Genomic DNA, 16252 nt, shown 5'->3' with positions numbered 1-16252 from the left:
ACTGCACAAAGTATAGCCATGTTTCAAAGCGTGTACACATTACCTATTGATTTTGCATGCATCGACTCTCGTACTAAACTTCTTCCGCTAGATTGTGGTGCTATCTTTGCATAACCTATACGCATGACCTTAAAGTACAAAGAATAGTCATGTTTCAAAGCGTGTACACATTACCTATCGACTTTGCATGCAACACATATCGTACTAAACTTTTTCCGCTAGGTTGTGCTGCTATCTTAGCATAACTTATACACATGAACTTAAAGTACAAAGAATAGCCATGTTTCAAAGCGTGTACACATTACTTATTGATTTTGCATTCATCGAATCTCGTACTGAACTTCTTCCGCTAGATTGTGCTGGTATCTTAGCACAACCCATACCCATAAACTTAAAGTACAAAGAATAGCCATGTTTCAAAGCGTGTACACATCACCTATCGATTTTGCATGCATCGACTCTTGTACTAAATCTTCTTCCGCCAGACTATGCTGCTATCTTAGCATAACCTATGATGCATGAACTTAAAGTACAAAGAATAGACATGTTTCAAAGCGTGTACACATCACCTATCGATTTTGCATGCATCGACTCTCGTACTAAACTTCTTACGCTAGATTGTGCTGCTATCTTCGTCTAACCTATACGCATGAACTTAAAGTACGAAGAATAGCCTTGTTTTAAAGCGTGTACACATCACCTATCGATTTTACATGCATCAAATATCGTACTAAACTTCTTGCGCTAGATTGTGCTGCTATCTTAGCTTAACCTGTACGCATGAACTTAAAGTGCAAAGAATAGTCATGTTTCAAAGCGTGTACACATCAACTATCAATGATGCATGCATCGACTCTCGTACTAAACTTCTTCAGGTAGATTGTGCTGCTATCTTAGCATAACTAAGACGCATGAACTTAAAGTACAAAGAATAGCTATGTTTCAAAGCGTGTACACATCACCTATCGATTTTTCATTCATCGACTCTCGTACTAAACTTCTTACGCTAGACTGTGCTGCTATCTTAGCCTAACCTATACGCATGAACTTAAAGTACGAAGAATAACCATGTTTTAAAGCGTGTACACATCACCTATCTATTTTGCATGCATCAAATGTCGTACTAAACTTCTTGCGCTAGATTGTGCTTCTATCTTAGCATAACCTGTACGCATGAACTTAAAGTACAAAGAATAGCCTTGTTTCAACGCGTTTACACATTACCTAATGATTTTGCATGAATCGACTATCTTACTAAACTTTTTCCACTAGATTGTGCTAAAAGCGTGTAAGTGTGCTGCTATCTTAGCATAACCTATCGATTATACATGCGCCGACTATCGTACTAGGTTCTTCCGCTAGAGCATATAGCAATCGCTTTTGTGTATCCCTAACCCATGTGCATGACATAAAGCACAAAGAAGAGCTATGTTCCAAAGCGTGTACACATCACCTATCGACAATGTATGTATCGAATATCGTACTAAACTTCTCCTGCCAGAGCGTACGACTATCGCTTGTGTGTGCACGAACTTAAAGCATAAAGAAAAGCAATATATAAAAATCTTGAAAACAAAGCAGCAGCATTAAATATAGCCATGTTTAAATGCGTGTACACATCATGTATCCATGGTGCACGCAGTACTAAACTTATACCACTAGAGTGTACAAAGTTCGCATGTGTTTCTGCTGCTATCTTAGCATAGCCTATGTGCATGAACTTTAAGTACAAAGAATAGCGATGTTTAAAAATCTTGTGAACATGGCAGCGGTAAGAATAGCAAGGTTAAAAAGCGTGTACACACCAGCTTTTGATAATGCATGCAGCTTCTACTGGAGCATGTGACCATCGCTTGTATCAGCTGCTTTATTAACATAACCTATGTACATGAACTTACAGCATAAAGAATAGTTATGTGTAAAAAATCTTGTGAACATAGCAGAATGTTAACTACGTAGGTGTAGACATTGAACTTTGCATGCTGACGCAGCATACCACGTGACCGTGATGTCACAGCCACGTGATCTTGTTTAGGAAACAAAGCCACGTGGTTTTTTGACACCTGTCGTCTTGACGGACCCTAACCTCACTTTAAAGGACAATAGAGCGTCGCTAACCTCACTGCTGCCATCTTGACGGCGGTAAACCTCAATACTGCCACCTTAGTGCGGAATTTAAAATCCAACAACAGAACATTGCTAACCTTACTCTTGCCATCTTGATGAGCTTAAACCTTACTGTTGCTACCTTGGTTATACGCTTTTGTGTTAGTTTACTGTTAATCGCTAAGCTGTTCGCATCATCGAAGTAGAGAGTAACAAATGTCAAGTAGATTTAAAGAAGAATCTGTTAGCAGAAGATAAAAGTCCGTCATGGAAAACCTATTTCTAGGTATATTTGCGAAGAGTGTGGAAAAGCATTTTCCCGAAGCTATCACAAGAGACGTCATGAGATATCATGTAGGACAATTTTTCAATGCAAACATTGTAGAAGAGAGTTCAAGAACGCATACAACGCTCAACGTCATGAAGCCGCATGTAATGTAGCTTCATCGGGAACAAAATACAAAGAGCTCAACCATATTGAATCGAACACTGATTTATGTTTAAACAGTACACCTCTGCGAGAGATTTTTAATTCTCCCTTGTTCTCCAGGCCTGCTACAAGTTCTGTTACTAAACACAAACTTCAAGATAAAGAGAGGCAAGATCATGATTATGATAAGGATAATGATGTTGATCAAAACAGTAGTAAAGGGAAAGTAGAAGAAGAAGAAAATCTTAATGTTTCATTGCCATTACAGCTTGATGATTTTACTTCATTTCCTAAGCCTACTACACGTTCTGTCGCAGTGCAAACATCTCAAGAAGAGATGCAAGGTAAAGAAGAAGGAAATTACAACGCTTCATCGCTATCGAAACAAGTTAAGTTTGTACCTAGAAACGCTACTGCTGAAGCACGTATTACATAAAAACAAGTCCCTACACATCAACTGTCCGCATATAGACTCAAAGTTCACAACAAGCCTCTGTTACCCTATGTAGATATAAGATACTGTAAAGACCCCAACGTACTCGTAAAACGTTTACAACTGCTAAGAGCCTATCATGATGCTGGTTACACACAGTACAAAGAAGATATTTTTGAAATAGAGCATGAATTACGTCGTGTAGGTATTATTAAGTAAGCGCTTACCCTCACCTAAGTCATCCATCTGTAGTATATAGCCGATCGAGTAGCTATATTCGTATAGATTATTTCCCAACTCCGCCTCTAGTTGTAGAGCCGGTCTCAAGCCCGGATAAAGAGAGGAGAGGCACCCTAGCCCTTTAGCCCTTTTGCCCATTAGCACTTTAGTCCTTTTGCCCTTTTGCTCATTAGCCCCTTAGCCTATTAGCCCTACAAGGAATGTGCGGTAATCTAATCTTCTTAGAACAAAGGTATCCCCTGACATGTTCTAAACACATGTTGTATCGAGTACAGTGTTCTATTTTAGTCTTGATCACTTATTTAGTGTTCTAAACACTTCAATCAATGTTCCGATCACATGATAAATTCACGGCATAGAGTGCAGTGTTCGATTCTAGTCTTGTTACGTTTCTTTTGTGATTTGCAAGTCTAAACATGCTTAATGACGTCATCACTTCAGCACGTGCTTACTCTAGCTATTCCGATGCATGTTTAAACTTGTTCGATAGAACTATGCCTTGACATAAGAGGAGGCCTTAACAGGTTATGTATAGCCGCAATTGTCTAAAGATAGCTCCTGTGAAGAAAAAGCACGTCGAATTTTTAAAATTGCCCGCCACCACATTTCAAAGGTATGAGGTTTAGTGCTGCAAAAATATCTGCACGATGCAAAGCTAGGTTTCTTCATCAGAGCAGCCACCATCTTGTGTGAGCACCTCAAGGCCGTATCATAAGGAGCTGGGTATAGCCATCGTCTTGTCTCTGCTACCTCGCGCAAGCACCCCTAGGGAGTCTCATAAGAGCAGCAGCCATCTTGTGCAAGCGCTCTTAAGCTGTATCATAAGAAGCTATGTATAGCCGCCATCTTGTAGAAATAGATAGCTGCCAATGCCAAAGGGCCTAAGTAGAATCGAACCGGCGATCTCATCATTAGACCATGTTTTTCTTATGTTATCATGTTCCTGATACTGCAAACCTAGGTATTAGGTAGAAGAATTTTGTCCGTTTTGCTCTGCGATGCACCGTTTTCGAGATATTTAACATTTTGCATTTAAGCCCCAAATTTTATGAATCGAACCTGCACGGCACGTTATACTCTCTACCATAGCTAGACTTGATCATGTTACAAAGACTTGCTTCATTACAAGCTGAAACAGAGCTAATGCCAAAGGCCTAAGTAGGAACCGAACCGTTGATCTCATCATTAGACTATGTTTTTCTTATGCTATCATGTTCCTCATACTGTGAACCAAGGTATTGGGCATAAAAATTTTGTCCGTTTTGCTCTACGATGCACCGTTTTCGAGATATTTAACATTTTGCATTTAAGCCCCAAGTTTAATGAATCGAACTAGCATGACACGTTAGCCTCTAAGCTAGCTTTCTTCATAAGAGTAGCAGCCATCTTGCGCAAGCACCCTTAAGGCGTCTCATAAGGAGTCGTGTATAGCCGCCATCTTGCGTCCGCCATCTTGCGCAAGCATCCTTTGGGTATCTCTAGCCATCTTGTGCAAAGGACCCCGAAGCCGCCTCATAAGAGCAACCGCCATCTTGCGCAAGCACCCCTAGGGAGTCTCATAAGGACCCTTGTATAACCGTCATCTTGCGCAAGCATCCCATGGGCGTCTCATAAGAACCTACGTATAGCGGCCATCTTGCATAAGCACCTTTAAGGAGTCATGTTTAGCAACCATCTTGTGCAATTAGCATCGAGAGATGGCTGATGTAGAATTTTTATTTTTAAATTATCCGCCACCATATTTCAAAGGTATGTAGTTAAAGAGTGTAGCACTGAGGTTTGCGATGTAGGATGGGGATGACAGCTGACAAAGAGCGCGTGAGTTTGTTTACTAAGCAAGAGCACGTGGACTTTTTCAATTTGCCGCCACCACATTTCAAAGGTATCTAGCTAAGGATGGCAACACGGTGCTCTCTTGATTAAAGATGGCGGATGACAGCTAACAGAACTTTTGAAATTGCCCGCTACTACATGTCATAAAGGGGGCAGCACGGTGCTCTGTGGTCTAAATATGGCGGATGACAGCTGACAAAATTGCCCGCATGATAACAGCACAGTGCTCTATTGATTAAAGATGGCGGATGACAGCTGTCAAAAAAGCACGTGGCTTTGTTTCCAAACAAGAGCACATAGGATTTTTCAAATTGCCGCCACCACATTTCAAAGGTATCTAGCTAAAGAGTGCAGCACTGAGGTTTGTGATGCAAGATGGCGGATGACAGCTATCAGAAAAAAAGCACGTGAGTTTGTTTCCAAACAAGAGCACGTGGAATTTGCCATCGCCACAAAGAGGACAGCACGGTGCTCTCTTGATTAAAGATGGCTGCTGTCACGTGGAATTGCCTGATACCACATTTCAAAGGTATCTAGCTAAATAGGGCAGCACGGCGCTCAAAGATGGCTGCTGTCAAAAAGCATTTTTCAAATTATGCACCACCACATTTCAAAGTTAAGTAGCTAAAGCGGGCAACACTGTGCTCTGTAGATTGAAGATGGCTGATGACAGCTGTCAAAAAGCTCGTGGATTTGTTTACAAATTCAAATCTCGCGCTAGTGAGGTTAAGTTGGTAGCACTGAGGTTTAGGCCCGTTAAGATGGTTGCACTGCGGATGACAGGTGACGAATTTGCAGCTACTGCGATAAAGAGGGCAGCACAATGCTCTGGCGTTCAATGATGGCGGATGACAGCTGTCAGAAAAGCACGTAGATTTGTTTACCGATTCATATCTCGCGCTAGTTAGTTTAAGTTGGTGCCACTGAGGTTTAGGCCCGTCAAGATGGCAGTACTGATGTTAGCGATGCGTTGTTGTCTGTCAAAAAGCATGTGGCTGTCAAAAAGCACGTGGATTTGTTTACAAATTCAAATCTCGCGCTAGTAAGGTTAAGTTGGTACCACTGAGGTTTAGGCCCGTCAAGATGGCAGCAGTGAGGTTAGCGATGCGTTGTTGTCTGTCAAAAAGCACGTGGCTGTCAAAAAACACTTGGTTTTGTTTACAAATTCAAATCTTGCACTAGTAAGGTTAAGTTGGTACCACTGAGGTTTAGGCCCGTCAAGATGGCAGCAGTGAGGTTAGCGATGCGTTGTTGTCGTTGACAGCTGTCAAAAAGCACGTGGCTTTGTTTACAAATTCAAATCTCGCGCCAAAATTCATATTTCCCGCCAAAATTCAAATTTCTCGCGGGAGGTGGAGGCCTCTCCCGAGAGCCGGAGGAGGAGGTGGCCGCCGAATCCCTGTATTATACTACTTCAATGGACGGAAGAACAAAGACCATTTACAATGCTGCGAATCTCAAGCTTTACCACTACCCAAGACAGCACCCTGACGAAGATCCGGAGGAGGAACCGAGAGAAGCCGAAGATGACGACTACAATCCAGATCCGGCGGAAGAAATGGAAGCTGATGAAGAAAGTGACGCAATGAATCACATCGTCATGGAAGGAGGCGCGTCCGAGGCATCAGCCACTGAAGTTTATCCAGAATGCACTGAGAGGACAGAACTTGGGAACGCTTTGCTCAAACCGTGTTAGCATGTCCAGCTGGAGCACATAGAGTTGACTGAGAAGGTCAGCAAGTTACGCGAACGTCGCCAGCAACTACTTTCTGACGCAGTAGAAAACGAAAAGGAGCATCCCTAATTCGCGGTTTTTCTTTTGTGAAGTAATGGAGTAATGAAACCGTAAAGTGTCCTGTACAGCTCAATAACATCATCTGCATCTTTCCATTCTATTAAAATCACTTCAGAAATCGCGTTATTTGTAGCATGATAGGCAAAAACTCTCCAGGGACTCGAGTCTCGTGTGATCAGAACCGGAACCACGACACATAGCCCGGCATACAATGGGAAGGTATGGCTGAGGCCGAGCCCGCGAGGAAAAGCCCTCTCAATTGTGAGACAGAGTTGGAGGTAAGACGCGACGCAACGGTAGTTTAATACGCCCAGAGGAGCAGCCTATTCTACAGGCTTCCAAACAATTAGAAGAAACTTTCTGCTTTTTCGGCACGTTTCACAGGTGCCAACGTTGAATTTCGGCGCGTTAAATTCAAAATCAAAAAATCAAAAATCGCTTTATTTGCAAATGAGGTATCTACCTCGGTGGCAAATGGTACACTAAATCACATTATTGTCAAACACTAAATTTTAAATTAACGGGAGACGAAGAACATTTTTCTAGAATAGATTATTATACAATTTACGCTAATAATTTTTTCAATTAAACACACACATCATCCTTAATAAATTGACATTGTTTACAAAATTCTACTTATAACATCTTACAAACATAGTCAACTCATATACAGTACGGTATGTGAAATTATTTCTAATAATACTATACAACTGGTATAAGATTAAAATTAACATTGAATTTATTTACACATTTATATTTTACCAATTTTGGAACATAAGTAGCATAACGACCTGCTGCGTCTTAACCAGAGCCCCTTTTGCCACTACTTTTTAGAGTTCCTGAAGGGCCTTCACAGCTACCGTAGCGGTCCCAGGGCCCTCGAAGTCCCCACTGTACTTCACCCCTACAGGCAGTCCCCTACTTGGGCTGTCCAAATTCCTTAGACCAGGGGATCGAATTAATCACACACATTTTTTATTTACAATATCCTGCACTGGTCGAATGCCCTCTAACATTTCATTTATTTTCTCTGTTCCTGTTTATTCTCTTCTTGAATATCTGTACAGATTTTGGAAAAGGATCAAACACTACCCCTGGTAAACTGTTGCACTCCTTCACGCCCTTCCCAATTATATGATATTAGGTCCGGACATAGGAAAAAATGTGAGGCACACAAATAAATAGAGCTGAATTTTCTGTGTATCCCAAACTTAAAATATGTAATACTTTATTCACGGGGCGAATTAAGGTCACCAGATGTCCAGCTGTAATGTATTGCTAACACGTGTGAAAGTAGAGCCCCTCCCAATCCAAGAATTGCTCTCAATGTTAGCTCCTCCCACGAGTGGACGAGAGTGAGGTACTGTAATTAATGGCGGGAGCGTGATTACTTAAGAACTGCAGATCGGATTGCCATCACACTTGGCTCGAGTAAAAGAGGGAATAGAGTTTGACAATACGCACACTTTAAATGTTCTTAACTCCAGTGATTAACGGAGCTGATTTCATTAATAAAGCGTGAAGAAGCCTCCAACCCATTGGTCGGCGAGTTGACAATATTAGGCCATACTGGACGCCGCTAGGAATATTTTTATTAACCACTTACGAAGATGAAGTTATTGTATCCGTCGCGACCGTAAATTTTATAATTCTGTGAACTGTATGATAGAAGCTCAAAAAATAGCCAAACGAGTCTAGGCAAGTATCTCACTGCCGTGCATAAATTTGTTAGGCTTTAGAATCATTTGTTAATGAATAGCGGGGGTCAGGTATGAACAATGCCGGCATAAATTAGTACGCGCTATCAGTAAATTAGTGGTATCTATCAGCAGTGATTGATTGATAAGGGAAAATCTTGTGTAAATTCTCTGTGTGTGTGTGTGTTGTTGTTGTTGTTGTTGTAAACAAAGGACACGTGTGAAGAGTTCTGGAGCTGATACCAATTGGATTACTTCAATATTTGTAGCAGTTGAACGAGCCAACCAGGATGATGAAATGTTGCAGACCAGGTTCGAAGGCTGATACTCTCGTCTACAGTGCCGAGAATATGGACGAGTAGAACTCTGCCATGGGCTTCCCGTTGAAGGAAAAACGACCACCATTAAGACGAATAGATATAATTGTATTTCTTAACACGATAAAACATAACCGGAGCAATAGAAAGTAGGATTTGTTTTGTTAATACATATATGTTGTAAATAATTATTCGTGTCCTATTACGGAATGTGATTTTTCTTTTGTCATGCTAATGTAAATTCAAGGGAGCTAACTGTCCGGACAAACCATTTCTTTCTTTTTGATTAGATTTCAATAGGAGAAGTTTATAGTCAATAATGAGTAATATCAGAGCAAGTATGAGAAACAAGGATAGAGGTGTATTTTGAGTTCCCCTGAAGTGTGTTGGAAACAATAGTGAGTGACGAGCAAGGGATACCATGTCCAAAACTTTGCTATTAATATTCAATATGTGTGCCGCAGTAGCAGGGGAGCTCACGGGCCATTTAAACAATGCGGAGTTAGTTGATACGTACTATTAAGGCATGAACATCAGGAGAGAAGAGTCCTGACTGAGAGAGATACAAACTGTGTTATTTAGATGAATTATGTTATGGAAAATATGCAAATTTCCCTTTATTATTGATTATTTTATCGGAATCTGTCTTAAATGTTCTTTTTTCTGTAACCAGCGTGAAGTGCGATGGTACCGGATGCTGGAGAAGGTGGTGAGAATTTTTAGGTGAGCGAAGAGAGATATGAAGGTTTGAGAAAGGAATAATGATAGCCCTATGCTAAAGGAATTAGGATACGTGGTATGAGAAGTAATGAGAGGGCCGAACACCCAAAATATTCTACGATGAAATGTGAATTGAGGAATTCGAATGTTATATCGCCCCAAGATAATCGACATGAAGGATGAGAGAATAAAGAATAAATTACCAGTACTTTTCGGAAGTCTGTGGTAATATGAAATAAACGGAATAAAGGAATGAATTTGGCTATAATAAGTGTATCCTAGGATGTGAAATAGAGGCTGTAATTAGAAGGTTACGGTCTGCCTTGGCTCACGAATGAACAGCGACTGTAACCATTCTCCCGGCGTCACAAAGGAGCATGCTTTTTTTGTTACGATCCCCCCTTCGCGGAGACTGCAATGTATTGTAGGCAACGGTTATAGACACTTTAGATTTCACACGGTTCTTTTCCTTTCAATGGTTCGGTTTAAGAAGGCTTGTGTTAAATGATGATCTCACGATAATTTGTATGGTGGTTAATAAATAATTATATATCCCCCCAATATCCCGCAGTATGAGGCCGCGGGTACCTAGGGATTTTCCGATATGTGTCTCTCAGTCAGAAGAAGCCCGTTTCGAACCCATGTCAGCATGAGCCGGCCTGTGCAATCTTCCTTTACGCTTTCGCCCGTGGCAGAAGAAGGTGATATCCATGTTTTTATCACAGGAATGGCCCCATTTATACATAAAATGTACATATGATTGTGTTCATTGTGCAGTGTGTATTTCTTTGAGTTCAAACAGAACCGATATTTTCGTTGTTTCTCTTGGTGTCAGGCCACGGATAATCCGGAGTGTTTAGCTCAGTGTTGTGTGTTTTTATTATGTAAATATTTGTCTCATGTATCAACTATGTAGCGTAGGGAGCGGTTAATTACGCGCTAAGAATAGAATGTATCATATAGCTGACATTTTCTCAATTTACACCGTCTGATCGACCGAAGCAGTAAATTAAAGATTGAAGGATAGATGGTGTTAATCGCCAGTGAGCGTACTTCAGGCAATTCAATTTAATGTACTCAATTCCTCGTCCTTATTCCTCCGTGTGCTGAGAGTTTATTGTAATATTCTTTTTCTTATTCCGTCACAATTCAGAATAAATTGATCATCATCATCATCTGTTCACCCTCCAGGTTCGGCTTTTCCCTCGGACTCAGCGAGGGATCTCACCTCTACCACCTCAAGGGCAGTGTCCTAGAGCTTCAGACTCTTGGTCGGGGGATACAACTGTGGAGGGATGGGAAGATTGGAAGGGATAGGCAAGGAGGAGGGAAGGAAGCGGCCGTGGCCTTAAGTTAGGTACCATCCCGGCATTCGCCTGGAGGAGAAGTGGGAAACCACGGAAAACCACTTCCAGGATGGCTGAGGTGGGAATCGAACCCACCTCTACTCAGTTGACCTCACGAGGCTGAGTGGACCCCGTTCCAGCCCTCGTACCACTTTTCAAATTTCGTGGCAGAGCCGGGAATCGAACCCGGACCTCCGGGGGTGGCAGCTAATCACGCTAACCACTACACCACACAGGCGGACCAGAATAAATTGATATTGTTTTTTTGTTTTTTTTTTTGCTAGTTGTTTTACGTCGCACCGACACAGATAGGTCTTACGGCTACGATGGGACAGTAAAGGGCTAGGAGTGGGAAGGAAGCGGCCGTAGCCTTAATTAATTAAGGTACAGCCCCAGCATTTGCCTGGTGTGAAAATGGGAAACCACGGAAAACCATTTTCAGGGCTGCCGACAGTGGGGTTCGAACCTACTATCTCCCGAATACTGGATACTGGCCGCACTTAAGCGACTGCAGCTATCAAGCTCGGTAATTGATATTTGTGACCCCATTACATGATTCTTGTCATTTCTGGCAATGTTGAACAGTACCCAGTAGATAGTTGAACCCAGAAACCCTACTTTCACATTAGATAGAACTCGATAATAAGTATTTTTCATTTCTTTTTTTCTTTCGAACGTAACTACCCCCAAGTGCTCGAGTTGCCGAGGTTAACGTAGAAAGTAAGAGGAGGGCGGTTCGAAGCCCGTGTTAGCAGTTCGGGCCGCTCATCGATTTAATTTCATCTGTGGTTGTTTATCAGGTTACGCTTATGCATTATTATGATTGGGTCTCACATCCGAAGACCGGTAACGTCACAATATTTCTTTATTAGAGCGTAATATTAAAATGTACTATGTTACTATTCCTTCGACCCATTTATTACATGTTAAAACACTAACAACAAGGGAATGGATAGGAACAACCGTGTGTGAAGATAGGAAAAAGCTAACATCTTGTTGGAATGATGAAGTGAGAGCGGCTTGTAAATGTAAAAAGCAGGCTTATCAGAAATGGCTCCAAACAAGAATCGCTGCACACAGTGAATTGTACGTAGGTAAAAGAAAATGAGCGAGACAAATTTTTGTTGAATCCAAAAAGAAGTCGTGCGGAGAGTATGGCAGTAACCTGGAAATCCTAGGTTAAGCAGCCGGGAATATTTCCTGGACAGTAATAAGGAATCTCAGGAAGGTATGGAAAAAGAAAATGAACAGTGTTTGGGTAATTCAGGTGAACTCATAATAGATCCCAGGAAATCACTGCACTGGTGGAGGGAATATTTTGAAAATCTTCTTAACATAAAAGGAAATCTTCCTGGTGGCGTCGGGAATAACCAAGCTCATGGGAAGGAGGAAGATGATGTTGGTGAATTTACGCATGAGGAAGTGGAAAGGATGGTAAATAAATTCCATTGTCATAAAGCAGCAGGAATAGATGAAATTAGACTTGAAATGTTGAAGCATATTGGGGGAGGCTGGGATGAAATGGTTTCATAGAGTCATAAGATTAGCATGAAGTGTTGGTAAGGTACCTTCAAATTGGAAAAAAAGCAGTAATTGCACCAATCTATAAGAGAGGGAACAGGAAGGATTGCAACAACTATCGAGGTATTCCATTGATTAGTATACCAGGAGGCCGCGGTCAGTGGTAGAGAGGAAGTTGGATGAAAACCAGTGGGGTTTCAGACCACTTAGGTGCTGTCAGGATCACATTTTCAGTATGCCCCAGGTAATTGAATAATGGTACGAGAGGAATAGACAGTAATATTATTTACGTTTCGTAGATCTAGAGAAAGCAAATGACAGTGTATTGAGGGAAAAGTTGTTCACTATACTGGAGGACTATGGGATTAACGGTAGATTACTAAAATCAATCAAAGGCATTTATGTTGACAATTGTTCTGCAGTGAGAATTGATGGATGAGTTCTTGGATCAGGATACATACGGGGGTTAGAAAAGTCTGTAATCTTTCACCTTTGTTGTTCGTGGTTTACATTAATCATCTGCTGAAAGCTACAAAGTGGCAGGGAGGGATTCAGTTAGATGGAAATATAATAAGCATTCTGGCGTATGCTGAAGATCTTTTCTTAATGGCAGATTGTGCCGAAAGCCTGCAGTCTAATATCTTGGAACTTGAAAATAGGTGCAATTATTGTGGTATGAAATTCAGCATTTCCAAGGCTAAAGTCAGTTGATAAGAAATCCAGGAGAATTGAATGTCAAACTGAGGGTAAGAAGCTGGAAAAGGTAGATAATTTCAAGTTTTGCGGATTTGTGTTTTCGCAGGATGGTAAGTGAGATCGAATCAAGGTGCAGTAAAGCTAATTCAGTAAGCTCGCAGCTGCGATCAACACTATTCTGTAAGAAGGAAGTCAGCACCCGGACAAAACTATCTTTACATCGGTCTGTTTTCAGACCATCTTTGCTTTACCGTAGCTAAACTGGGTGGACTCACGATATCTTATCCATATGTCGGAAGTAACAGACATGAAAGTAGCGAGAATGATTGCCGGTACAAACAGGTGGGAACAATGGCAGAAGGGTACTCGGAGTGAGGAGATAACGGCTACGTTAGGAATAAACTCGATGGGTGAAGCTGTACGCATAAACTGGCTTCGACGGTGGGGTCATGTGAGGCGAATGGAAGGTGATAGGTTACTTCGGAGAATAATGGACTATGTTACGGACGGTAAGGGAAGTAGAGGAAGACCAAAACGTTGATGATTAGAATCAGTTTCTAACAATTTAAAAAATTGCGTATGGTTTTTAGTACTGGGAGAGTCCGAGGACAAATTCGGCTCGCCAGATGCATGTCTTCTTATTTGACACACGAAGGCGACCCGCGTTTCGTGATGAGGATAAAATGATGATGAATATGACACAGACACCCAGCGCCCGTACCAGCGGAATTAATTAAATATGGTTAAAATTACCGACCCTGCCGGGAATCGAACCCGGAAGCCCTGTGACCAAAGAATAGCATGCTAACCATGTAGCCGGACACGATTTAAATATTAGAGGTATAGAAGTGGATGAGGCTACAGCACTACGTGCAAATAGAAGATTCTGGTGACGTTTGGTAAATTCACAGAGGTTTGCACTCTGAACGCTGAAAGGCATGATGGTCTATATTAATGATTTATGAAGAAATAAATATTTTGATAAAGTAATGTTTTATATGTTGTTGCCATAAAACATTAACTCTGGTTGTGAAAATGGTCAAGTAGCAATATTTATGATTCCGTCTAAAAGCATCTTTATACAGTGTTAATTAGGTATGTACAATAAAATAAGCTATTGTTTCATTTTAAACATGTGTTTCTGTCAATCAGGTTACAAAAATATCATACACATAATTTTTGCCAATTTTTCCCCCTTTCAGCCTCACTGTGCGTCGGCAGATCTGAAGATGGCCCTTCCGTGGTTTCCTATTTTCACACCAGCCAAATACTGGATCTGTGCATTATTTAAGACCACGGCTGCTACATTCGATATTCATAAACTTTGACATCTAATAAATTACTGAATTGAAACTGAAACAACATTGGTAGGTGTGTATCGTAGCGTCGCGGAAAAACTCTCTTGAGTAAGGAGTTTAATGAGTAACAAACAAAAAGGGTACCTTTAATGGATCTGTACTGATGACAGTAACCTGATGACCTCTAGCTGCCAAAGCCTTCATGACCGCTTGATAAGGTAGCCGGTGGCTGATTGACGGTACGGGGAAAATGCCCAGAATACGAGCACCATGGCTACAGCTCAGGAATGTGAGGACTAGTAACGACGAAGCCACCAACCTGTAAAATAAGAATAAGATGGATAATATCAGGGGCGGTACGTGGTATTGTTGCAGGGTTGCACAACTCCGAATAATTTTTCACTTCATTTGTCGTGTTTTCTTCTCATGTTTTAGTTTAATAAACCTAACATATATTCGGAAACATGTTAAAATCAACCATCTTGGGTCGTTCGCTGTAATAATGCTTCCTAACGGACCAATAAATGCTGCTGGCTTCGAATCAAACTCAGGGGGTTTGCTTTATTACAGCAACTCTCTAGCGGACAGCGCGGCGCAGTGTACCTCTGCAGGGACGAGCCTAGCCTTGCTTGCTTGCTTGCTGATGCTTATGGGCTGTGTCTACGACATTTCACCCAGTCAATACTCGCTTACTCATGTAAACACACTAGTATAAATGAAAACCTCAGTTCAATAATTGATGCTTGAGCATGCAAGTAGAAAAACACAAAACACTGAACTTCACTATATCACATAACAACCATATTTTGCTAGAATAGACTGTTGTCATACGGGAAACTTCCAATCTTGCAATCACACTGCGTCTAAAGCTGCACCCACACGAAGAATCCACAATAGCACTCGCAAGTAATACACTAATGATATGAGGAATCACTAAAATGGAACCTTCAAAAGCATGAGCAATTCTCACCCTATATTACAGACATAATTATAACACGATATTGGCTTCATCTAGAAACAGATTTAGCACTCGAATAATCTCGACTGTAGGATTACAGAGCAAACAAGAAACACTGGTTGGAAAAACCAGCTTGAGGCGCCTAAGATTAGTCATAAGTTTTTTACGGGGGGGTAGCATATAAAGAACATTCAAATAAAATGTGGTTGGAGTCGCCATTACGGATATTTGTACCACACAAACAGTTTGTATCCTGCGTTAAATGGAATCGGGATCGATATTGTGGTGTAAGGGCATGATTAAACCGTAACCGAATGATGTTAATAATATATCGTCTAGTATAAGATCCTCGTATGAGCCTAGCCTGTATAGCATCAGGTAGCATGCTCGCCAGTATCGGTCTCAGGGAGTTGCACGAGACAAACAAGTCCCCTGCCGAGAAACAGTTCCAAATGTCCCCGTTAGATTGCGCCACTCTGCGGAGATTACTTCATTCCTGCTTCCTCTCCTCTCGCAAATGTAATTTCATTCCCATTTTCTAAATTTGCAAATTTCGCTTTACGTTGCACCCGACGATGGGATAGGAAAGTGCGCATTTGCCAGGTGTCAAAATGGGAAATCGCGGAAAACCACTATCAGGGCTTTCGACAGTACTGTTCGAATCCACTATCCCCCACTATCACAGCTACGTGACCATAACCACACGGCCAACTTGCTGGTTGATTTCTTTTCCACACCATATCAGACCACCCACAATTTTACCAACATCTTGCTTCAGTGAAAAACAGGACGGTAAATTTTCAATTCAAGTGAGGCAAAAGTAACTGTGCCAGGCTGAGTGGCTCAGACGGTTGAGGCGCTG

General features: G+C 41.4%; 1 protein-coding gene across 3 annotated transcripts in view; it reads right to left on the bottom strand.

The window, feature by feature from the left end:
• LOC136867052 (UDP-glucosyltransferase 2) overlaps positions 1-16252 on the bottom strand; it is a 161117-nt gene that overhangs the window by 75235 nt on the left and 69630 nt on the right. For all 3 annotated transcript variants that reach the window (XM_068227009.1, XM_068227006.1, XM_068227008.1), the window contains exon 2: positions 14577-14751. In XM_068227009.1, coding sequence (XP_068083110.1) covers positions 14577-14636 — 60 coding nt within the window. In that variant the 5' untranslated portion in view covers positions 14637-14751. The remainder of the gene's footprint in view (positions 1-14576; positions 14752-16252) is intronic.

This window comes from Anabrus simplex, chromosome 3 (assembly GCF_040414725.1).
Source record: "Anabrus simplex isolate iqAnaSimp1 chromosome 3, ASM4041472v1, whole genome shotgun sequence".
Taxonomy (NCBI): Eukaryota; Metazoa; Arthropoda; class Insecta; order Orthoptera; family Tettigoniidae; genus Anabrus; species Anabrus simplex.
The sequence above is the reverse complement of the archived record's forward strand: the minus strand, read 5'-3'. Positions and strand labels throughout refer to the sequence as shown.